This window comes from Xiphophorus couchianus, chromosome 4 (genome assembly GCF_001444195.1).
Source record: "Xiphophorus couchianus chromosome 4, X_couchianus-1.0, whole genome shotgun sequence".
NCBI classification, from domain to species: domain Eukaryota; kingdom Metazoa; phylum Chordata; class Actinopteri; order Cyprinodontiformes; family Poeciliidae; genus Xiphophorus; species Xiphophorus couchianus.
Window position 1 is genome coordinate 10,949,385 of NC_040231.1, and position 26,906 is coordinate 10,976,290.

General features: G+C 35.8%; 1 protein-coding gene across 2 annotated transcripts in view; it reads right to left on the minus strand.

Moving 5' to 3' along the window:
* Positions 1-951: 951 nt before the first annotated feature.
* mdga1 (MAM domain containing glycosylphosphatidylinositol anchor 1) overlaps positions 952-26,906 on the minus strand; it is a 188,430-nt gene continuing 162,475 nt past the window's right edge. Inside the window, exons 12-18 of one of the 2 annotated variants that reach the window (XM_028015734.1) lie at positions 26,183-26,363; positions 26,039-26,062; positions 22,975-23,127; positions 21,792-21,953; positions 18,385-18,515; positions 8,941-9,049; positions 952-3,905 (exon numbers count right to left, since the gene is read on the minus strand). In XM_028015734.1, the coding sequence (XP_027871535.1) occupies positions 3,820-3,905; positions 8,941-9,049; positions 18,385-18,515; positions 21,792-21,953; positions 22,975-23,127; positions 26,039-26,062; positions 26,183-26,363 (846 nt within the window). In that variant the 3' untranslated portion in view covers positions 952-3,819. Of the gene's footprint in view, positions 3,906-8,931; positions 9,050-18,384; positions 18,516-21,791; positions 21,954-22,974; positions 23,128-26,038; positions 26,063-26,182; positions 26,364-26,906 lie in introns of both variants that reach the window. The other variant, XM_028015733.1, reaches the window with a different exon arrangement.

A 26,906-nucleotide genomic window follows, 5' to 3' on the forward strand; every position in this document is an offset into this window, starting at 1 on the left:
AAGGGACACCTTTAGTGTCCCTTTTAGTGGACACTAAAAGGGTCTTTTAGTGTCCAATCCTAAAAGACCCTCTTTTAGGAGTGGTACATAGAAAATAATAGTGGACACAGGAGCTGTGCAGACGTCTTAAACAAGAAAATGCTTCACTAACATGCTAGGTTTCCTTTAATTATGGAAAAGGACAATTGCATGTCAAATGTTAAAAATATATGGCAATTGCATCTGAGCAACCTACATTTTCCTTGGTCAAGAGAAATCCTATCACCACACAGTTATTGGTGAAAGTTATTAGAGAAAACAAAAATTATTAATGTATCCATCACAGGTTGTCACGTACACATAAATGGACTAAGGATGATTCAGATGTTACTATATAAGGAAAGTGTTGAATTAACTTCAATGTCTTACTTCACTTTCACCACTTGACAATTTGGTGCATAGTGGCGCTCTACTTGTAAATGGGTGCACATGCAAGTTTTGTTAATGAATTAATCAGCATATTGCTAAAAATATGTGTAAAATACAGATCACTAATGCAAACAACCTCTTTTTTTATTTAATAAAAATCTGTCTTAAACTCTCAGAACCTGCTAGGAAATAAAAAAATAAACTGCTCATTGTCATTTCTAGGTTTACAGTAAATTTTTTGTCACTCTTCAGTTTCCTGTCTTTAAATTTATCACTTCATTTAACAACACATTTGATCCCACCTACTTTTTTTTTTTTAGCAATTAGACAATTCCTTAGAAGATTACACAAATCATAAAGTTTGTGTCTTAAAGCAATAAAAGATTATTTTGGTTTTCATACAAAAATAGACCAACATGAAATTTCATGTTCTTCAGAATGTGAAAAAAACGAGTTATGCTTTTTATGCTATAACGTTTGAGTGCAAATGGACAAAGGTTTGTTTTACTTTACTGAAAAAATGAGTATCACTTAATAAATATGTGAAATTTTTAGCATGTCACTTTATTACGGAACATATATCTAACCCTCCTGTTGCCCAAAATACAGTTTTGCTACAGGCTTAATTACATTCTTATGAACTATTACTTAAGTTCTAAGCAACTACTGAAAAGTTTCTAATTTGAGAAAATGAAAATGTACGTACCCATAAAATAACATTTATGACTTCATATGTCTTACAGTTTTTGATTGCGATGGGATAAAAAATTTAATTATCTCCCCTATCAGATTAAATGTCCCCTTACAACAACGTTCTCCTAAATGACCATTTTAGAAGTTGTCTCTCTTTTAAACTCAAGTTTTAAGTTCACAAAATTTATAAAAAGTGTGTTTCCTATTGATTAAACCAAAATAAAGGATCATATGTGGCATTAATACCATTACTAATTTCAAAAAGCGTCATGCTCGCATTCAGAAACTGCGATCATAAACTTTCACCACTCACTACTTCTGCTTATGCAGTAAGAGGAATGGCTGTACAGTTAACATGAGATGTCATGCATATGAATGCCTTATATGTCATCAACATACTTGCAACTAAGTATAAAGTACTCACATATGCAATGTGTTCTCATCAGTGTGGCATACTGCTTATGAACTTAACCTGGAATTAATCCCACAAATAAACAACTCTTTAAAAGTTAGGAGAAAACAAGAGGTATTTTCTTAAAAGCTCATTTGTATAAGACGGATGTAGTCAGATAAGATAATGCACAAATCATTTCTTCTCCTGAAAAAATCCATGAAAAGTTAAATTTGTGTGAATGTTGACACTGTGGGATCTTACAGATGTGTTCTTATATGCTCAAACAAGCATAAATCCACCTCCTAACATCTGGGTACGTCAATATTTAACAGACACACGACGCATGTGTGTTACGTGCTACTTATCATTCAACAAAAACAACAATGTAGCTTTGTAAAACGCAAATAAAAAAATAATGAAGGCAAAAAAAATGAAATGAACAACTCAATGTTAACATGACACAGGTAGAAGTGAGTACAGGAATGAGCAGACAGGTTCACATGCAATATACATGGCAATGAAGATGATCAGCATACAGAAACACATCAAAATAAGTTGACAGTTATTTTAGAGAAGACGAAGCATGGTGTAGCAAACCACAACTGCATTCAATTTAAGTAACATTGAATAAAAGATGGATTAAGCCTCCATTAACTGGTTCATTTGCACATTGAGGTTTATATATGAAGCTCATATTGCTTAAATTTAATAATCATGTAAATGTAATTATGAAGTCTGTTTAATCTAAAAACATAAACTACTCAACTAAAGCAATCTATACACAGAAATCTTGCTGTGTGAAATATCCATACATAGCATCAAATATTAAAAAGAAATGAGGGAAAAGGTTTTTCTTAATATTTTTCAACACTTTAATTTTCTTTATATAAGGAATTTTGTTTCTGTTTAGTACTTAAACATTGGTTCATTTTTACAAAAACGAGTGCATCAATATAGTTGTTAAAATCTTGTCAACCACTCTTATATATTTGTTTTTTGCTTTATTCAAGAAGCTGTCTTTCTGCAGGGTTTATGGTGAAGGCAACACGGATAGATGAGTGTGTGTTTGTGCAATGTATGTTTAGAGGTGTGTATCTTTTAGTGTTAGTGCAAAAGAAAAGGTTAGGGTTTCAATCCAGATGGCTTGAGTCATGTGTGTATTCCCTCTGGGTGCTCAGATCAGGTTCAGGATCATAAATCATCCTCTCTACATCGTACAGATATGAATATAATAATACTTTATTACTCATTGTCTTTGATCCTTAATATGGCGAAACAAAAAAACCCTCCAAAATATCAAAAACATTGAAAAGATTTGACTGCAACATCACATAAGAAGTGAAATAAAACTCAAAGGTACAACAGAGTAGTATAAACATTGTGCTTCTTTAATTTTACTTACTACAGTCCTCCATTGTCCTTGTAGTCTTTTAGTTTAAATTTTGTTATATTTAATATATAGATATATATATATATATATATGTATAGAGAGAGATAAATGTACACGTATAATCCGCACTGAGGTTTGTCTTTTGTGGCAAGCAGAGAGGCTACTGAGGGCATCCAGCTTTCATCATCCTCTTTATATGCGTCCTTTTCCACAAACAATTATTTTTGCTTGATTCATTCATGTGGTTCTTCATCTCTTTGTCAGTAGTTTCCAACTACCCCAAAGAACGATGCAAAAAGATGGCAGTCTTTATAAAAAAAAAAAAAACAAATCCCTTTTTTACCTTCTGCTTCTTTTCTCACTTTTCTTTTTGGAATCCCTGTTTTTCGTTTTATTCGCTCAGGTTCTTTGTCATCTTTGGTAGCGTGTCCGACACTTTGCTGTGTCTGGAAATAGGGTGCCAGGAGTGTGAGATACGGTGGTTGGAGGGACTGGAGTGGGAGGGTGGATGGTTACGAACAGTATGCACATGGACAAACAAGGTTAATGAAGCACAGAGAAAGGCAAGAAAGCGACACTAATATGAATAAGGTTTTTCACCTATCATAGTGTTTGAGGTGAAAGATTTACTCTTCTATAAGTATGTCAATGCTTAATACAGATTGTGAGTCAGTTGATTATACTCTGAGCATAAATGCTGCAACAGTCAAAGAAAGAGGAAGACAGAAAGTTGACAAACGGTGTGACCTTCGTGATAGAGGTATGGAACCGATATAAGGCAAGAGGGATATGACAGCGAGTGAGGAGGACCGACGAGTGACGACACATGTACAAGAGAGGAGGCAGAGAGGAGGAGAAAGAGGGAATTTAAAAAGCGCGAGTCAGGGCAGTGTCTGTTAGTACAGACAAGTGGTGGTGCTCTGGGAAGTGCTCATCATCTGTACAGGAGTGAGAGGAAGCAGGAGAGGCCAAAGGTCAGCCACCTGGCCAGTGGGAGTGACCGTGATCCTCCAATAAGAACTATGGGAAGAAGACAAACAGAAAAAGTCATATCAGTTTATGCAGAGAAGCAGTACACATACACTTGACTTTTGACCAGTTTAAATGATTTTTGTGAATCAAAAAACGACAAGGTGTATTCACAAAGTTAACTGGAGGTGCTGAATTTGGGAAAATCTTAATTTATTATTGATTTAAATTCTGAAACTAGACCGAGAGGCATAACTGCTCTTAAAATAGCTTCACCAAGCACATAATTTCTCTGCACAGTTTGCTGACATTTAAAGAAAGTAAAACATATGAATTTAGTTTGAAAAACCAGAGATAGAGGTATATATGTGTTTATATTATCAATACGTATTTCATTAGATGTAAAAAAAAAAAAAAAAAAAACTTTCTATGCTGATATCTCATAGTACAATGTGGCTATGCTCACTTTTGATTTTCAAAATGCAGAGAAAATAAACTAACTTTGTTACAGCAATCCATTTGAGTTGTGGAACAGAGAGGCAATACAGAATCTGTGATTCTTCTTATTTTTAAAATTTAGAGCAAAGAATCATCAGATTAATAATTGGATTAATGAGAGTAACGGAAACAACAAGAGACAGAAGCATTTGGATCTCACAAAATGGTTTATTTTACAACTGCTGTGTTTTGTAGCTGATGCAAACGTAGGTGCAAATTGCTTCCATCTACTGAACTGTTTGCCCCTGAATGTACTTAGGACATTCTAGGGCAAAACAAAAGCAAATATTTGGTTGATCAAAAACAGGAGATTGCAATTCCTCATGAATTCCCCCAATGGGAATGGGTTTTATTGGTGCTTTTAAGACTGATATGCTTAAAAGGACTAACATTTCCTTATCAGTTCTGCAGCAATGATGATGGATGATGTCATAAAATGCAAATAGTGTTTCTTGGATGAGCAAAGTGAGCTGAAATGAAAAGGACCAGTAAAAAAAGAGAAGAGTAAACAAATTCCAGACTCATTAAAATTAGTCCATAGCTCTAATTTATTTTGGAATAGTTGTTCAACATATTTTTTGATAAACTCTGCCGTCAGCTGGACATTCAGGATAAATTGAAGTGTATTTTGCAAGGCTAAAATCTTATTTTCCTTTCAAAGTTATTTACTACACTCTTACCAGCCATCATCGCTTCTACTACACAAACAGTATAGACTTGTGCTTCATAAAGAAATTAAAATTGTTACCTTCTTCAACAAAGTTTTATGAATAAAAGAGTGTGTAGTGTATTCCAAAATCAATATAATTTCATAACGACTGTCCATCCCTCAGGCACAAAATCAATATCTATAATAAAGCTTAGATCAATAAATAGTACACTCCACATTCCTGTAGCACAGAAGATGGACAATAAATTGAAATAGAATCTGGTGTTCTTGTTAGGATCAATGGATTTTTTATTTTGACCATTTAGTCTTGTAGTGTTTTTTTTTTGTTTTTTTTTGTTAGTGGAGAAATCTGTTGAATGTTTTGATCTTTTTGTTTTAACTTTCTATAAAGTCACTTATATTCTCTTACTGTTGGTCTATTTCAACTAGAAATCTATTCTGAGCAACTCAATAACCAGGTGTAAGTTACTCGTCACTGTTTTACATTTACCTTTAAATTAGCTTTTTGTTCCCCTCTTATCATATCCATATTATTCTGTTTGATCTGTCTTTCAAGTCTTCATTTGGAATTTTAATGCACATTTATCTTGATTCCTCATTAAGCTTTCTGTTTGACTTCATAAGTTCAATTGAAATGCTCATGTCATTACTCCTCCTCTTAGACAGCCAAGGAACTTTTTTTCCAATACTCTTTCCACTTCAATATTATCAAATATTATTTATACCATTGTGCTGGAATATTGCAGTTTAAATATACATGCATTTAGTTTTGCATACATTTAATGATAGTTTTTCTGTCAAACCAATGCTTTAATTTATTTTCATTTCTGAGGGGATCATCTCTAAAAGCTTCTGAAAATTCTCCCTGCTTGTATCATCAGCAAATAGTATGTACAGTATTTTGCCATGTTCAACACAATATGTGTAGTTTAAATATATCACAAACACTTTATATTACAGACACATGATCTACTTACAAAGTCATTTTGAGTCAGTGAAGCTGTGCCAGAAACAATTTTCTAAATTTTCTGGTTGCAAAGGTTCCTCACCGCTTTGAAAGTAAGTAGACTAAAGTCTTATGTGTTACTGGAAATGTCAATTCTGATAAAAAGCCACTTAGAGAGATTTATTTACATTTTCTATATTTTTTTTAAAGGCACCGTTTTTTTTTACCATCTCCTTTGCTCTGCGAACAACACATAAGCCAGGTGGAGCTTTGTGATTTGGGCAGGTGGAGTTGCACTAAATAAGTCAGAGGCAATCATCTTTCATTTAGCACAAGAGTCCCTTGTGTATACAGTCTGTTAACCTGATATAAATGTGAGCATTGTTAAATGTAGGCTACTTATCCATAGCGGTAATAAATGGAAAAACTTTACTCTTAGGTTTTGTTTTGTTTTGCTGTCATTTTTACACAGCAGGTAGTGTGTGCTTATTTGGGTCAGAATGAAGTTCAAAATGCCGACTACTTGTTGGCCTGGAAAAATCATAACTCATGCCATGATAATCGGACTATTCAACATTCTTTCATCTACAAAGCTGAAGATTGTGCTTGATGCTGAAAGTAATGTTAGCCCAGCAGAATACTTTCAGACTATCCTTTCAAAAAATAAAAATAAAATCTCCAGGTGAATATTTTTAGATGCAGGATTTTGTGTGGTTTGTGCGTGAGACACAGCTTAGTTTTCCATGATGTGGGATACAACTGAGCTTGGTTCCTCTCCCACAAAAGGGGGAGGCAGAGTTGGGACGGTCTCTATGGGAAAACAAAGTCCCAGTGGGAAAAACAACACCTGTACTTAAGCCTATTTAGGAACTTTGGATGCAAGAAACAAGGTCAGAATTTGTACTTTTAAAGCTCACTACATGAGATGGAACTTGCATTCATCACGTTATTTTATCTTCTTTTAATTGTGTTTCCTTTCTACTTCATTATGTGCTGAAAACATACTTTAATCCCTTTCTGGTCCTTATTTTACCTTGCAGAACCAATGGAGGTAAAATTGCAATAGAAATACTTGTCTCTTGCAATGGCAAAGACCTTCGTGTCGCCTGCCTGATAATTACCCATCTGTCTGTGGTATGTGAGTCTCAAAGAACCCGTAGGACACAATCGCACATGCACACTCTTTGAGCTCAAGAGCTTTCCTCTTCCTGTTTATGCCGTCATCTATTATTTACACCATCCGCCCGTGTTGTTACATGCACATATGTGTTACATTGCAGCACGGGCTTGTAGGCGTGCTCATACACATGCATCTCACGCAGAATGTTCCAAAAGGTTTAAAAAGAAAACACAAGTTGTTAATAATTCATTGACGTTCATGTTTTTTGCTGTTATGAGACGATTTCATGGCTCTGATAGTTTCTCTGTCGCAAATCCAAGCAAAAGTTAACAAAGCCCTGTAGATTCTCACCACATGTTGCTGAATAAAATCAAGCTTGTTGCTCTAATACTCAAATCACACATCTTACTTCTTTCTGGAGTTGCCGCTCTTTAGATCTGCTTGAGATTTATTTAGCTTCTTTGTCCGTTAGCCTGTATTTTTCACAAGTTTAAAAGAATTAAGAGCATAGGAACATTAAAAGCAGCAGAGGCATGGACTAAGCCAGCTGAGTCAGTTCTGAACCTGTATTTTCTATGATATAGTTTCCAAGTCCGAGTCTTGAATTCAAATTTTTCAGTACCAACAAAACGTTACTTCCCATCCCTCTGACCACATTTTAGCAGTCTAAAGCATATGTATTCACACATGTTAGTCTCTCTATGTCTTTGACCTTTTGTTCTTTCTTTGACCCTTGAGGCTAGTTGTGTTACTCCACATACTTACTTTGACATGAAGTGTTTTGTTGAAACTGTTTTGTGTGTGTGTGTATGGGTGTGTTGCCCTCAAGGTAAAGTTGCTTGATAACGGCCGTGTTCCTGTTTTAGGAGTTTAATCTCAGTTCATCAAGTGGGTTTTTTTTTTTCAATCATTATTAGAGAGAAAAAGTCTTATGTTTGCAGGTGCAAATTTATGTGAGGTACACAGCAGTGCTACCTCCATATCCACCACCCATAGCTCTCTGTGCTAAAATAATACATTTATTAGCAATAACAACGATGTTTTCAAAGCAGTTATGATTTGTTGACTGAAGCTTTATAGAACGACTATGGAAATCTAATATGAAAATAATAGTCAATGCAGAATAAAAACAAAGATAATGCAAGGAAAATATAACTGAGCTTTTACAGCTTGATGGCATTGGACATAGTTGCAAATAAGAATTATGAGTCAGCCACTACAGAAATTCTTCCTAAAAACCACAAAAAAATTTCTTAGTTTAAAGTTGTCTTTTCTTTTTACCTCTGTCATTTACAATCTTGAAATTACACTTATTTTATACAAATATTTTTTAACAAATGGTGTTCTTTCATTTCCTTTTCACGCCGAAGGGTAAATAGCTGAGCCTCTCCAACATGAGGCATGATGTGCAGAGGTAAACATTTATCAGAGGGGAAGATCGAGCAAGGAGGAGAGAGAGGCGAAGCATAATGAAGTTGAATATAGGGAAGGCAGCAGGAGTGTGATGTGACAAATTAGAAAATGAAAACAAAAGTAAAATTGGGTGAAACAATTGCTGCTGAGGAAAGACACAAAAAAATATTTTCTCTGTGTTCCTAAACACTGAAACAGGTATTTATTTCTCCTAAAGCTAAAGAGAAATAAACAGTTTCTTTCTCTTAAGTCTGTATTTCATGCTTTAGCTAATATTATTTCAGCTTAAATTAAACTGTCTACCTTTTAACACATGCTGCACTGGCTGTTTTAGTGAAAATTGTTAGCTATGAAGTGCATATGCATGTTCAGAAGCATTTCTCTTCACACACACTCAGGCACCAGTCATATCCCATCAGTCACATCTTACCTGTCTTACCTGCGTTGGCTACCGTGTTCTCCTGCTTGCACTTTCCTATGGTGATGGACACATCATCAATGGCAATATCTCCCTCAAAGCCTGCACCTCGGATTCCTTCAAACACAATCTGTTTGGGAAAGACAGAGACAAGCAAGATGCCATGTCAGTTAATTTAAAAGGTAAGCACAACCAGAACATCCGCTGCAGCTCCACACTAGTGCAGTAGTCAGTGGTAAAAGTGTGGTTTAATATTTTTGTGGTTGGTTAAGGGCCTGTTAGTCATTCACTCAATCATGTATAGTTGTAATACAAGGTACTACATTCACCTTGTATTGCAACTATTCTCAAAATGTTCTACATTCCCATAGAAATATATCTGAAAAGAGAAAAGCTATCTCATTGTATTGCTCATTTCTTGGGTTTCTGAAATGATATCTTTAAAAATTTAGGGATAAACTTTTTTTTTTTTTTTTTTTAAGAATCACCTTGATCTCAAAAGCTTTAAGCAGATACACTAACAGGAAACTGAAAATCTCAATTCAATATTTTTAGCATTCAAGCTCATGTATAGTCATTTTTTCTGGGACCACAATAACAAGACTAAACAGGAGTCTCATCTGAAAACTTCCCATTTTAGCCAACAGCCATCTGGTTTCTGAGTGACAGCCTAATTACTGCGGTGTAACAAAGGCACCAAAAGCCCATTGCACCCAGCTAATCAAAAAAACAAGCACATTCTTTCTGAGGAAGGAAAATAGAACAAACAAGGAAACTTTGTTGCTTCAAAATACAGAAAAAATACAGAACCCACATTTCTAGCCACTGCTGGAGTTTAATATGTGGCAAATGCAGCATTTCATAATGCATTAAAAATCAAAGGTATTATTTACTCTTACCAGTTTAATTGACTTTTCAATTTTACAGAAATAGCAAGCTATTTAAGTTTGGCCAATACATGCAGTGATATTTCCAACATCATGTGTCATCCAACTTTAGATCAAGGCTTTCTAACTTTACAGAAAAAAAAAATACAGGTGTTACTGTGTGTTGAAATTCCTTGTTGAAGAGAACCTGCCTGCTCTTTGCTTATACATACCTCTATACATATATCTAAAGCTCGGGTTAATAGGAGCAGGGGCATAGCAAATAACGCATGACTGGTTTGACTTTACAAACTCCATCTGTTAACACTAACATGCTGCAGTTAGGGGACATGCCCTGCCATCAATTTGTGAGTAAATATATCAAGCTAAAACAAGTGTAGGTTCCATTAACCTGATACCGACCCACCGAGTGGAAAAGTCTGACCTCAGCGCACATGCTCTGGATGAAAGGTGAAGAATGGGTGAGCAAACAGCACAGCTAACACACCTCATGTTTGATGCCTTCCATTGCCTTTGCTTTCATCTGTGAGCACTGTGGTGTTAGTGCCTAACGGGAATGTCAAGTTGAGGTATCAAACATAAAATTCATTGGGCAGAAACCAATAATCTAGCCATGAGCATGTGATGCAAGTTCACTCACATCTGAGAGGGAACCTGAAGTCTGTGAAAGCGATGTAAGATTCCCCACAAAGTTTGATTAATTTCTGATTAAGAGTATAGATGTACAAAATGTTTTCTTTCTGGGTATGCTGACTACTTTGTGCAGTCCATGTTCATCCATGTAATGACAGTGGATATTGCTGAAGTCTTCTTTGAAGCGATCACACTCACTCTTTGTCTGAACGAGACTTTAAACATTTTCATTCGGTTTGTAGTCGCCTTCTCTCCAAATAGAGTCCAATCAATTACATTAATAAAAGGAAAGGAAGAATGAGTGCAGTGCCACCCTTGCACTATTTACTTTAATTTAGGTAAGGAATGAGAAACCTTCTTGTAATGAACAAATAATATAACTAGGAAAACCTTGAAGCTGATTGGGTGGTATTTAGGGGGATAAAAAGAAGGTCGACAGCATAGTATGGATTTAGGTGGTCGGCTCATTTGTGCAAGGGATTTCATTGCTAGGCAGACTGGAAGCTGTGAAGAAAACTTTAGGACAGGAAAAAGGCTAATTGGCCAAAAGTCCACAGTTCTCTAATTTATGTACACTCCCAGGCAGTTTCGTCACTGCTTAGCTGTGGTGAAATGTAATGTACTTACTTTGTGGAAATGTTTCTGTCAGCTGAATCAAGTTTCATTCATACAATAATACCCCTAATGACAACTAACTAGAGCTTTGGATGTGTACATCCATACACCTGCGACTGCTTCCTCTACAAGGAATATACCAGATTGTCGTATAATTAGAGAAGATGAGAAAAATAATTGAGTCAAGAAATCCCAGAACTGTCGCTGGGTTTGACACACAAAAAACACAGAACTACAGCATATTTAAAGTACAATACAAGTCACCCAATGTGTAATTGCTCCTGCAAAGAGTACTTAGTATAGAGTACATAGAGTGTATAAATATATGTTTTTCTAGGCATGGGAAAATGGGCTTGTGCCCTTTCACCGAATGTGTAGTGTAAAAACAGCCAACTGAAGTGTGAGTCGGCTGTGTCAGCAGTGCCTCACACTTATAAATCACTGCTGGTGACTAATTTGAAGTCAACTACATCTGTTTCTGAGCTTTGGGAGCAGCAAGGTTGTTCATGAAAAGTTTTGTAGACTAAAAAAGGGAAAGAAAAGCCTTAAATAATAACAGTAAGCCTGCTAATTACAGAACAGAGGTACAGAAAATGACAGAAACAAGAAACACATTAAAACAATAATAATAAAAGTTTCACACAGTAGAAAAGACATGTCAAAATCCAAATTCAAGGAAATAATTAATTAGAACATGATAGAAAAATAACCAATTATGTAATATTTGGGGTTTATATTTAAGGTCCTTCAGCAGGAATGTTTTCATTCTTGATTTCAAAGGGGCTGACAACTTATGCAAATTTTAGGTTTTAAGGGAGACTCGTGATAAGCACATACTATAGAACCTTTTGGACCAATGTGATCAATTTTCTTGGTGTTGGTCAGGACTCTGGCAGCTGCAGATGCCAAATTGATTTTGGACTTTTTTTTCTGTACCAATACCATAACAACAATGTGAGCAACTGAAAGTGAAGAGTTGGTAGACTTGGACTTAAATTTAACATCATTCAGTCCAAAATGATAACTTGTTTTCTGGATTTTTTTGTGATCCCCAAAATGTGAGAGTCTAAATAATTGCCTTTATCTGATTTGACATTTTGAAGACAAAAAAATGGGCTTATTTGTGCTAATTTTGAATTTTTTGATATACATCTAATGAAAAAATAAAATTAGTTCCTCAAAAAAATGTGATTGTCATTGATAAAATTATTTTCAAACATAAATGCTGCAATAAGACCAGAATGATGTTATAATAATTCACAATCTGAGGAGAACAAATTAAATTGAACAAAAACAGCTCAAGAATGGAAACTTGAGGAACCTCACCTGTGATATTTGGTCTCAATTGTAATTGCCGTCTGGTGCAATACACCCCATCTGTTAAATATAATTTGAACCAATCGAGCATAATACAAGACAATCAAAATCACATTTTTATCTATTAATCAGTATGATATGAAAAGTATGTATATACACTAAACAACAATTAAAATATAGCAAAGTTTAAACTGGTAGATGATATAGCACTTAAATGTGTTTTGATTTGAAAACCTAACCCTAAATTTAACTTTGACACTTCCCTTTAAGTCATAGATAATATGATTTGGCATACAACCTATATTAAATCCTTAATATATCCTTTGTTGCAACAAGACAAACTGTCTGTTGGGACTTTCCGTAGTACAACATCTTTTGTAGACATAAAACAAATACACTTATTTGAAAATGTGCAGAATTGTTATCAACCTGTGAGAGTAAAAATGACCCAGATGGACAACCTGTGAGTGTGTAGGTGCAGAAATAGATTCCAGAATCAAAGGAGGTACAGTCAGGTGTCAGGTTGGAGCTGTGAGAGTGTTGTTTCGTCGAGTCTTGTAACCTTTAATGTTCCCATTGATGTCCTGTCCACATACCAAAGGGGACACGGTCTTGGGAGAAGGAGGAGGAAAAAAATGATTGACTTTGCATGTGTTAGAGAAGGAAAAGAACTCGCAGATATACAGTGAGGACTTTGAAATGCCAACGCAGAGCAGATTTCCCCTGCAATGCAAGGAAAAAGGAAAATATAGGTTGGCCTGGTTTCCCACATGCCCCTCAGGTATGGGGACACTGTGAGGAACACAGATGGCCTTGGGTTAATCCGAATAAGGGTGAGAGGAAACGAATGACCTACAGTGTGTTACTGTGTTTGTGCTATTGTGCCACAATAGCACAAAAACAAATCTATTTTTTAATTTACTTTTATAAATGGATTTCACTGTGAGCTTACAGAAGAGAAATAAAGCATTATTAATTTGTTGTAATGTGATTGACTTTTTATTTTAATGTAATTTATTTAATCCCTAAATATGTAGTTATCTAATTAAAAAAAGAGAAAACTTTGCGGCGAGGAATTTAATTAAACTGCAAATCTAACTTATTGGATACAAATTCTAATAAATGTTTGTTTTAATATTACACAATGGGTGCACTATATCTTTTTTGTAAGACAAGTACGCAGAAGCATTATTCTCAAAGGCATATTTACATTTGATGGATGGAGCAAAAACAAAGTGAAAATACAAAGATGAGTGGCAGCACCTAAAAGGCCTGTATGCAGTCATGAAGCTGTGCATGGGATGAAAAAGTTTGTGTTCTCCATGGACACGTCTGCACTTCATAAAAATGAATATCATCACACAATTTTTTTTTTTTTGTGAATTTAAATAAGTTATACATCTTTGAAAAGGAAAAACTAAAGAGAAAATAATGGGTGCAGCAAGTTGGGCAAAATTTTACAATATTTTTATTGACGTAAGGAAAGAAACTCAGGAGACAAACAAACATTAACAGAAATTTTCAATTGATAAAAGTTAAACTGTTGTCGAGAGTCAAAGATAATATACAACTCATTAGTTTTATGATTATTATGAGAGTTAAAATCTAATTAATTTTATTCAAAAGCAGAAGTAGTTGATCAGGTCAACAAAAAGAACACAATTCAAGCCAGATCTCTGACAACGTAACAGGTCAGACGCTAAAGGGTCAGTCAAATGAAAAGTGAATCAGGTATTTGGAAAAAAAAATAAAATATAGAGAACATCACTAATTTGTCCCAAATGAGAAAGAAATAGCCTCTCTTTTAAATAATTGAGTGAAATATTGTAGGTCTGTTGGTTGGAAGAGCAAATAAGTACGCAGAGTAAAAAGATCAAAAAGGAAAATATTTTGGTAACCAAAAAATAAAAGCTACAAAAAAGAATAACCCACCAAAGTTTTTTTTAAAAATATATAAGAAATAGAGTCTCTTATCAATTCAGTCATCCTATATTGTGCTCAGTTTCATTTTATCACATATCAGCTTACGTTCTATGCAGTGATTCCTTTATTTACTCTGCATCATCATTTTAAAAAGCTGTTTGTTATCCTGCATGTGAGGCATCTAAATAACACAGTAAAACTGACATTTAAAGTGGGGCTAAAGATAAAGTAACTATCATTTGAAAATCATTGACTTGTAGCAATAATATAATTTTCTTTTTTTAAATGATAAAATCATTTAAAGAATTTTCCTTTCCAAAAAAGCACAAGTATAATCTGACATTTTTTAAAAGTAGTTGTGCTGCCATCTGGTAACCCTGGCAACTGAGTATGGGGAGGAAAAAGCTTTTTGCTTTTTTGTGGCACCAGCCTGTAATTTAAAGACATTAAATGCCTCCACCTGAAAAGCAGGCTTAGGATACATTGACAGTTTATTATTTCTGTGAGAACAGGTTGAAGAAAAGACATGCTAAGACTTGGTTGGAATCTACAGGTAAAAAAAAAAAAACAAAAAACAAAAACTACTTCAGCTAAAAGGCTTTCAAACAAATGCAAAAGGATGTCTGAGCTGTCCATTAGGGCTTGGAAAGTGCAAGAAGAAAAGCGTATTCTACTGTATGCAATAACCAGACTACAATACCAAGAGACAAGAGGTTATCCTATGGTTGTCTTGATAGACTTTCCTCTCAGATTTTGTAACAACTCTTGAGAATTGTAAATGTAATAATTTTCTATTTTATTTTTGTTCAAACACTTTTTTAAAATTTCAGAAGTAAACAGATTATTGGGGGGAACATCTGTTATGTTAGGAGATACAGCAGGGGTCATCCATTCCAGACCTGAAGGCCGAGTGTCCTGCAACTTTTAGATGTCTCCAGTTCAACACCCTTTATAGGCAGCCAGTTAGGTCCTCTAGAGTCCTGCTAATGACTTCATTATTTGACTCGAGTGTGTTGGAGCAGAGACACATTTATAAGTTGCGGGACACCAAGGTGATGAAGCATCTAAGTCCCCTGGAAACTCCTGGGATACAATTTGTTGGGATTTATCCTGTGATGTTCAAGGTGGAGTTTTGGGGATTAGACCTGCATAAAATAAATAAATAAACAATAATAATAATAATAATAATAAATTACATAGTGAAGGAAAAAAAACATTTATCATAACACATATGTATGAGTTCACATAAGAAATGTAGATTAGTAGATGGAAGGTATAAAGAATACTATACACCCACTGATTCAGAAAATTGTTGACCTTTATAAAACATGTTGTTACAAAAGCATTATAAATACTGAGGAAATGACTTCAGCCCACATTAACAAAATACTGTAAGCGAACAGCATGTGAAATCATTACAACAATCATTACAACAAAACTAGCAGGGATACTTAACTCATATACAGCTATCAAATGATCTCGCAGACTGATTCTAATGTAATGATTATTTAAATGTAAATTGTGTGTGAAGTGCATTTAAGCAAATAAGTACATGGTGAACAATTGAGGGACAGTCAGCATAATAGTTGAAAACGTTTTTTAGATTTCATGATTTATTGTGTTATCAGCCCTGAGACAGGACAGTATGAAGAACCTGACACATCTGATTCCCCACAGAAAAAGAGAAAACAAATGAAAAACAAAATCAGAAAGAGATTGCACAAAGGCTGTCAATGCTGTTTCCCAGGTAGTATTCTTGACTGTGGTAGACACACCTTATCACAAACATACCCACAAAATGAGTAAGCAAAGATGGGAAAATGAGTGTGAGGGGATGCATGGTGTCAATCGGAAAGCTAGACTGAGTCATCGAGTTTATTTTGCTACGTGCCAACAGGGAAAAAATAACGACAAGCACAGCTGCCAGAGAGCCAAAGATGCTCAGTGACGTGTCAACAGACAACAGTAAAACACAGGCCTTCTTTCTGCCATGTCTCCCAGTCACTCCCCTCAATACTGACTGAATGTGACCAATTCATTTGATCTTGACTGTCCTATAAACCTGAAAAAGACAAAGTGACAACCTCATAGCATCAGAGCTTGGTGTAAGTTTAATTTGATCTAAAAGTTAGTAAGTAAAGTCTACAAAACAACACTTTTTTATCTGTGTAGTATTACAAATCAGTTAGGTGCTAAGAATTCTACCTTACATTTTAGCTCTGACATCTGTGGTCATAAAAACCTTTGAGCGCCAGCTGATGAAGCATCTGAAAGGCATCACAGACCCCATGCTGGACCCCCTGCAGTTTGCTGACTGAGCCAGCAGGTCGGCAGAGGATGCAGTCAATTTGGGTCAGCACTTCATCCTGTGCCACCTCGACCATCCAAGGACATATGTCAGGGTTTTTTTTTTTTGTAGACTTCAGGTCTTCCTTCAACACTATCAACCCAGACATCTTCCACCAGAAGCTCATCCAGCTCACTGTCAGATGTACCAGCCTCCACCTGCCAGTGGATCACCAACTTCCTTGATGGTCAGCTGGAAGGCAATTTCTCCAGCTCAGGAAGCATCAACACCAGTCTTACTCCCCTTGTATACTAATGCCTGCTAATCAATGAACCCATCTGTTCATTGTCAGGACACTGACTGAAACAGTCTGCATACAGACATGAGGTGGATCGGTTGTTCCTCTGGTGCAGACAGACCCACCTGGAGCTAAACCCACTAAAGACAGTGGAGATGACAGTGGACTTCAGGAGAAACTCCTTTACACTAGGAATTTCCAGTTCCTAGAACCCACACTTCGATGGCCAGGCAGAGTATATGTCCTACGGCAACTTAAAGACATCATCTTTCCACATGAGCTGCTGATCATTTTCTTCATTGCCTTCATACAGTCTGTCATGTGTTCATCCATCTCTGTGTGGTCGGGCTCATCCACATAACAGGACAGACTCCAACTGTACCAAACAATTGGGTCTGCAGAGAAGATCATCAGGACAGACCCTTCCTCTAATCATGACTTGTACATGTTTAGGACCAGTAAATGAGTGGCTAACATATCTGTCAATCCAACACATCCTGCTCATCTGATATTTAGTCTTTTAGTTTCAGGTTGGTGCTACAAAGCACTAATAAGCATCCATCAATGCTTGTCACTGAAGGTATTTAAACTTAATGGTGAACAGTAGCTACTAGGGTTGCCAAACCTTTTCCTCAGCTTCAATAAACAATTTTATTGATGTCTGTTGTTTAACGAGTAAATCAAATTCTATGAATAAAAAATTACACCAATATGAGATGACTTATTAATAAAGAATATCATTTTTTATTGGGTGTCCTATTTTTTACACATGGCTGTGAGGTAGCAACCAATCCAGAAGTAAATGTGAGGCCTTAAATCTTTATTCACTGATTTTCCTTTGAAGACTTAAAGTCACTGCAGAAAATACATTGTAAAAAAATAAATCTGATTCAAGGTAATCTTTCCAGGTCAACTGTTTGTGGAATTCTGTGAACCATGAAACTCCCTGTTAATTTCTGGCTGTGTCAGAGGTCTTTTTTCTGGGAAAGACATAGTGGAGAAGAAATGGCTGCACTAAAAGAAATGTCAAAAACATGAGAGAGATGACAAGTAAAAAGGAGTTGTAATTTATTTTTTTTCTTCTGCCTCCTTTGAGTGAGTCAAAGCGACCAGTGGTGGGCCATGATAAAAATCAAGGAGCAAACACTGGGAGCCGAATTGCCTTTAGAGGCTGGATTCTTCAAAACTCACGTTAACAGTAGAGAAGACACTGCATGTTGTTCCCTGACCAGATGACTGGGTCATACCTGCAGGTCACGTTCTGAATTTTACGCAACACATCTCAATTGCTGAGTGTAATGAGGTAGAGCAGAGGGGGAGGGGCCCTACTGTCATTCAAACAAACAAACAAACAAACAGGTTCCCATCTGAAAACTGTTGAGGTTTTTCTTGAAATATAGATTTTATATTTGAAATCCTATCAAAAGATTTAAGTGTTAAGGTTTTTCACTGCTATATTATTGACTTTGCTGTTCCCTGTGTTGGAGAGAAGACCAGTGTTTTACCTGGAAGGGTCCGCTGGGGCTGATGTCAAAGAAGGCTTTACTCCAGTCTGGGCCCTGATGACCTGATTTTGCCCACACCACTGAATCCACAGGCGCAATACTTCTCACCCTCAGAAGAACATTGAGCGTGCCTGTGAAAAAGTTACACATCGACCACAAATGGTGAATCTGTAACTGGCATGGTCTCACTATAACAAAAGATTTTCTCCAGAAAATTCAGGAAAAAGACAATAAACAAAGGAACAGGTCAGTTTAAAATCTTTTGTCACTGAAGACATATGCAGAAAAGTAGGCACCTAAAGTAAGCCTTTATGACATTTAGGTGAGATGTTTAATCTGCGAGACTTTCTGACGTTGAGATTTCTCCTAAAATGTGTGAAATGGCAACACACTGAAAAGGCCTACTTTGACACAGGTGTAAAGCACGGCAGAGAACAAGGAAGAAGAATAGGAGAGGCATTTGTTGAATGTGTTAATTAACCTTTCTCTTTTAGTATATTTACAGTATACACACTTCGCTCTCGTGTGATGTGTTAGTGTAAGGAAAGAAACACTGTGTGAGCTATGAGAAGGGGCCCTAATAGGCTCGCTCCCTCTTGTCTCTATCTCACTCAGCCCTCTAAGATGTGAGAGAATCATTCATCTTCTTAACGACCACCAGCCAGCCCCTAATTGGAACATTAACCAACCACCAGTCTTCTAAACAAATACACAAGCAGGGGGCATCCGTGCACTACATGTGGTATTAATGGATGTGCACACAGTATCTATATGTCTGCACATCAGAAATCCCTTCTGTATTAAATGTGTGCTGTGTTTACATAGTAGTATTATTTAAACCTTTAAGAAATGTAAAGGTTGAGATAAAACCTCTTCTGAAGGCTGACAAATGCAAAGAAGGGGTGCAAAGAAACCCCTCAAGTAAGACTAATTTCATGATATGGGATTGTTAAATAAGTTGGGTTTTTTGCTAAATAAATGGTAATAGAAATAGAAAGATATTGATATCTATATCGATATAGGTTTGTATTTATTATTTTGTTTTCAGACATGCAGATGTTTGTTTTAAGTGTGATGAAGAGATATAAACTCAAAGGAAGCTGTATTCAGAAGTTAAGGTTGAGTCAGCGTAAGGCTGGAAACATTGTTTTCATTACAAAGCAACCACAGAAATGATGAGTATCAGAAATGTCTTCCCCAGAATATTATGTGAAATAGAAAGGGATCTTGGAGAATGAGTAAATTAAACAAAGGAAAAGCAAAGATTTGGAAAAAAAACACAGAAGAAAAGAAAAAAGGTGATTATAAATTATAAAGGTAATCACAGATGAGGTGACTAAATGCTGTTAAAAAAATATGCTAAATATGCTACTTTCATAAATATACACACACACACGCGCCCACCCCCGCAACCCAATACTCACCCACCCCCGCACACGCCCACGCTTTTGGTCTACAACCACATATTAAAGCCTCATATTGTTTCTTTTTTTGTTCAGCAATTCTCTTTCGCCACCTACACACACATACCTACTCCTGCAGGTCCACACAAACTGCACAGGATAAAAAAGACTCTGATAAGCAGCCTATTGATTGGTCTAAGGCATGGCAAAGTTTGGTGGTAAAAGTGTCAGAGGAACAGCTCTGTCAGACCTATCTATCCACACTGTCATCAGAGGAGAATGTACAAGAGAGCCACAGCCTCACAAACTGACATGCATGAATAATGCTTTTTAACTCAAATGGGTTATTTCATTTGGATGACTTAAATAAAGCCTTCATTCACTGCATCATCCAGCTAACCCTTAGTTTCCACTCTATTTATGCAGTCATTTATTGTCAGAACCAAAATCGAAATCTAAAAAGGTGAAACCAACTGAGATTTGGATGCTGTGCTAAAAGTTTTATCCAAACAAAAAAATTACATCATTTGGAAATAAAGGCATAAGACGGGGGCCGGAGCCTTTATTGTCCAAAGAGCCATTTAAATCTTTGAATTTGTCCAGATCCACAAAATACAAACAGCCTAATGATAGGAAACGACAGCTTGTCAAGTGTTAAAGAGAACTTCTGTGTGAAATTAGTTTATGTAATGATTAAACAGTCACAGTTTCATTTTTAAGTCTCAAACTTAAGGATATGTTTTTAAAACTTATTGTTTTAAGTTTTTCAACTTTTAAATTGGCCTGCTGGTCCTCATTTTTCTTTGTAAAAACCTTAACATATAAAATAGTAAAACAATGTAACAAGAAATTTTTCATGTAATAAGACTGAGTAGACAAGAAAATTGAAGAATTACAAGATTTTATCTATTTTTCATCTGCATTTTGTCAGTCAAAAAGTCATAACAGTTGGAAAAAATACATGCTTTTGATTGTAATGTGCTGTAGATCGACAATGGTGGGAGTTCTTAGTTTTGATGACTTTAATGAGGATAACTGAAGTTCAGATTTTTTGGCAACTTTTTTCTGGCTGCTTGATTGACAGACATTGCTTTTTTATCATCCGTATATTTTAACACATTGATCCATATATATCACTTTGCGATACGTACTGCTGCGTTAGCTGTTGGACAGTCAACATCAGTCAAAAACATTTCTACAGTGGTCTTGAAAACCTCATAGTCAACAGCTTGACTTTAAAGTTGTCTTTGTACTAAAAAATACTTGAAATATTCATAATAACATTTGTTAAACAGCTAATGTTTGACAAGAACTGGGTAATCAGCAGAACGGTTAGAGCAGAAAATGTGTAAAAATTTAGCTAAAAACTCTGAAGTTCTGCTGTGAGAACAGAAGAACAAAATGAAACCACAATGAAATGGACAATGTGAAAAAGTGGACCAAATTATTCCACAAGTTGGAGAGAATAATGATCATGACCTTATGGTGTTGTTTAAGTGTGGTTACAGTGTTGTTGCTGTTTGTGTTCATGTATATACATTATTTAAGAACAGTGAATTGAAGCCAGTGTTTTCATTTATTAGTGTTGTGGTCTGTGTACATATGTGTGCAACTGCGTGTGCATTCTAGCGCTGTGACAGAACATATTATGATGAACAGCTCTGCCAGATGACTGATTGTATCTTGCCCCTGCCATAAATCACACAGCCTCTGCCCCCTTTAGCCACCTCCAAAAGCACACAAATGCAGACACACTGATGCACACCCAAAAAAACATCCTAGGGCATACCCTTTAACACCCTCCCTGAATAATCTGTGTGTCCTGCAAACACGTACTCTGCGTTATTGTGTCATACAAGCTCCACACATAGGGGTCAAGCTCCAAATTCAGCCTTTGGCCGAAGACAGACGTGAATGTTTCTGCTAGTATATTCTTGTGCATTGTGCTTTTACGATTGCTTTTATATGATAAATGAAATTATGTGAATGTTTGTGAGCACTCACCAATATGTTTGCCCTTCATGTGATAATAGAAGGAGACGCAGTATGGGACTCGGCCAGAGCCCTTGGGACCCCTGACTGAAGACACATTAAAAAGTGGAGAGAGAAGACGAGCCTTGTCGCCTTGAGCACGCGGCCGTGATGCTTCGATGTACATGTAATACCCTGCAATCAACCAGGAAACAAAAAGAATTAGAGCTGAGATTTGATTCAGAACTGTCAAGGAGTCATTAAAAGTCAAGACAGTGAATCAGTGTTTAAATAACAGGGTCACAGGCAATGATTTGCAATGTTTTTGCAATTGTTTGGAGATGAAATTAAACTGAAAACCCAATTTAATTAATAGAATTTGCCTCATTCTCCAGCACGGTTCAACAATCAACAAAGAAAGATCAGAGTTTCCTAAGCCTTATTCTTAGTCTGCCAAGAAAACAGAATTATATTAGTTTTCTTGTGCTTATTTGTTGTGGAATAATTATATAAAACACACACTATACTGAAATTTTATATTTACAACTATTACATTTATACAAGCTGCTACAGCTTCATTTGATCATTCATTTATTCCTGTCAGCTCTGTTTCATTGTTGGATTTCTGTTTTTTTCATATTCTGTATCTGCAGGTGCAAATTTTGATTTACATTAAATAATAATTTTGTTTAACTATCAACTGCTTTATGCCAGATAGTTTCTGCATTTTGGTGCTCCAGCAGAACATTGTATAACATTTTTATAGAGGACATGAGCTTTGTTTTAATTAATTAAGTTAATCTTTATGCAGATGCTCTCAGACAGACAACTCAGGCTGTGACAATTAAGTAGAGCCACTGTTGACACTGAATAATCTAGCAGTTAAAGAAACAACTTTAACTGTTCAGGAAATACTTTTGAACCATTATTTTACACACATTTTTGTGCACGTTTGATGTGAATGTTGCATCAATATTGGCCAATTTATTCTTTTATTTTAAATACTTAATCATGACATGGTTCAATATCCATCCATACACACATTTTCTTTCCAATTATCCTTGGAAAATGATAAGGCTAACTAAAAGTATTTTTCCAAAGCCAAAGCTCAGAATTTCTCCCATGCCCGAGTTTCTGGTTCTTCTAACAGCTAGTTCCATGTTTCTCTACAGAAACGTATGATTCTGCCTTTAAGATGACTTCCCCATTTCCTTACCCTCTTTGGTTCCACTGCGGTCAGTCTCTGGTCCAGTATTCGCAGATCGTTTGGGATTGTGCGTCAGATTATTCTGTCTTGTCCAATCAAAGTTATCACTCCGGTCTTGGGAGAAGCCACAGATCCGGTCATCCTCAAACCCACACACCTGGTCTAAGTTGTGTGAATACATGGACGAAAAGAAATGAGAGGCAGAAGAAAAAGGAAAAAACCTTTTATTCATAACATTTTACATTGGAGATAGGAGAAGCTGCAGGTGATGAAATGTCTTTGATCAAGTTTCCCGAAACACGCCAACAATAAATGTGTAAAAATTACCTCCTCAAAATGCACTTCAGTCGACAAACTAGTAATTACTAAAAGATGATAGACACAGTGTGGAAGGCAAGTTAGATATTTCAAAGTGTATCATTGGCATCTTGTTTCACCCAGAATGTTCCAGGATATTATAAATGAAATAACATCAAAATTTGTATTTATTTAATGTTATTTATGTATTTATTTATTCAATTAAATAGATCAAAACAGAATTACTAAATTTCAAATCAATCGTTGAAACAAACTGCTTAACATTTAGATTTTTTATGTCTGAGAAAAGCAGATCCCACTTTCTGTACACCAACCTGAATAAATGTAGATTTATTTTCCAAATCAGTTTTTATTTTGTGCTGCATATTCAAAAGTCTCCCCCCAATTTAAATTACATGACTAAAACAATAACTAACACTAACATGTACATTCAGGAAGTTTTTGATTGACAAAGAAGCGTAAGTTAAAGAAAAATAAAAAAATTCCCAAGGTGGTTACACTTTCAAAATGTAAAATATAATTGTACTCAAAGATATAGACTTGTGATGTGATCAGATTTGGTTTTACTGTATATTCTTCTGGGATCTTTGGAATTACTTTCTTGTCTTCAGATTTACTTGTTTCCTTTTGAGTTACGGTGCACATCAGAAACAGCATATTTTATCATTCCTAATGCTGATGTCTCTTGTTAAGCAAGATAAAGTAGCTTTTCTCTATGGTGTTGTCACCTTCATTAGCCCATCTTGTGGGCTTTGCCATTATCAAAGACTCACTAGACATAAGAGTATGACAGCAGCCATCTAAAACCATCCAAGCTGACAGCCTCGGCAAGAGCATCCCGGAGACACACAGACATGCAGTCTGATAAAGATGCTCGTGGTTCTCGCTCCCCATGAGGATGGCCCGCACACTCTCTTTTGTTTCAGGGAGCTAATCTATTACTATTCACACCCTTCTCCACTTCATGCACCGCTTTCAATTTACACCGTTGTTCCCGCAGTCTGTTCCAATCTGCTGTTGTTTTAATTGCTTCACCCTGGCAGAGCCAACTGCCACTCCTGGCAGGAAAATGCAGCATGTCTCTTAATGAACAAAACACAGAAGACCCGACCGACTGAGAACGACGGGGATGAGATGCATGGAGACAGTGGAGTGTGCTTAATAAAACCAATGAATGCAGGGGGAAAGGAGGCTAAATTGTACAGTTTGATATAGCATGTTTCAACGGTATTGGTCCATAACCTGATATAACATTTTTTTTATTATTTATTTATTTTATTATTTCATTTAATTTTATATTACATTTAATTATCTTTTCACATTGTTAACTCCCTTTTGTCTGTAACATAAAGATATGCTTGCAAATCAGACTGTTCCACTTTAGTAAGACAGGTGTCCTCTAACATTTATTTATGATGTAGATAAATGTTAGATGAATATTGTACCACAGAGAGGGCTGCATATTAAGCATTTATTTCTCATAAATTTGGAGATTATTCTTTATAGCTAAACGAAAACCCCAAATTCAGTTTTTCAAAAAATTACAATATGATATAAGAGCATTTAAAATTTGTTTTTGATACAGAAATGTTATTATTATTTTCTATAAATCAATGTATAGTGGGTTGATGATGATCAGATAGAGGCTCTGCTAACGTGCTATGCCCAAGTCGGTTTACTAGCGGCTCTCAGCTCAATTGTTGGCTCTGGTATCTTTCACCTTCCTCTTAACAAAGCATCAAATACTGTGGAACCTTCACACAGGGCATAAAGCAATGAGGATTCTGTGCCTTTCCGCTGTTTGCTCCATATTTTCAAAAAGCAATTCACAATGCATGTTCATCTAAAAAAAGGGACTTTGGACTACTAAGCAACTGTCAACTACTTTTTCTCTTCAGCATAGGTAAAAGGTTTCTAATTAATGTCTGGTGCAGAAGTGGCTTAACACAAATAATGTGATAGTTGAAGCTTATGTCTCTTGTCTCTGTGTTTCCTCTTTCAGCAGTCCATACACTTTCAATTTCCCCTGGCTTCTAAATGGGCTTTGCTTTCAATCATCCTAAGGTTGTGGTTATGCCTGACAGTTGCTTATGCACATCTTTCCATAACACTTTTACATAACTTTCAACTTACCATTAATATGTGTGAATTTAGCACTCTGTGAAGCGCCAACTTCTTAGCAATGACATTTTGTGGCTTACCTGCCCATAGGTGTCAATGGCTCCCTATTGGAAATCTCTGAGCTCACTAAACGGCCATAATATGGTCAAAAGACAACCTTTCCATATCCATAAGTAATATGACATTTTTTAAAAAGCTTTAATTTCTAGTAGCCTTAATCATAATCATCTAATTAACAGAAACATAACAGGGATGTCCATAAAATACCTGATAATATTCTAATTTACTGAGATAAACATCTACACAGATTAAAAAGAACAGCTGCCTCATTGAATTTATTATTGAATGTTTGTGGAAACAGCTGTCAAGTAAAGTAAATTCACTCATTCATTTAAAATGGTGGTAATGCTACCACCATTTTAAATCTGGCTCCGTGACTGTTCTTCTTGCAAACTCAATGGCATACTAGTGTAAAATCAAATTGAACCCAAATTGTTCTAAAGTAGTATAACAGTGATGGGCAGCAAAGTTATAGTACAAGCATCCATAGATTGAGGAGTAAGATCTGAAAAAGACTAGTCCTCACTTTAAAATAGAAAAGTGGAAAAAATAAATAATATTTGTTTGGTCTTACCTGAAGATCGTGGATAGGTGTAGGCTGTAAGAAAATTACATTTGCATTATTATCTACATAAGCACATTATTATCTGTGTTTTGAGCATATTCATAAACATTATAATTCTTTACACAAAAATGAAGGACATGAAAAGAGACTTACGTTCTGAGTACAAAATGATTCGGCTGACATAGTCCCCCGTGCTGTAGGTGGTGATGGGAGCCAGTCGAACCTCATAGGACAGGGGAATTCTCAGGTCTGTTATTATGTGGGACATCAGCACGCCTTTCTCTGGCTCTTTACCCTTCAGGTCTATTTGCTTTGACACAAGGTTCTGCTTGTTCTGTGCAGGTGAAATGCAAAACATTTTTGCAAATATTAGAAGAGCAAGGAGTGTGACACTGTATTTGGCACTGAAATTCATAAATTCACCACTGCCAGTCATCATTCCTCATCCCTAAACTAAAAAGTGGGCATAGGTAATGTTCACTCAAAAATAAGAAGTATACCTGATGTGCTTTCTTACATTACTGAAACCAGACTATGAGTTGCCCAATTTTTCTTTGTATTATCACTATTTGTAAATGCATTTATCAGAGTCTTAATTATCCACTAACACCTCTAACACTGCCATTTTAGTTAATAAATGTCAGTACAAACTTACCCCTTCTGGGCATTTTTCCCAAACATCTTGCCACTGGGGTTAGATAGTCTTGAATTCCATAAAATTTTCAGTCTATTTTTTGTTTTTTTTATCCAAAACAAATCTGTCCTGCTTTACTCATTAAAAGCTTTGGAGGCCCTCGCATGCAATATTACTTTGGAGCTTGCTCTCTCAGCAATTTGTGGTCTAAAAAATACATGTTGGTCCAGTTTTAGAGCACTC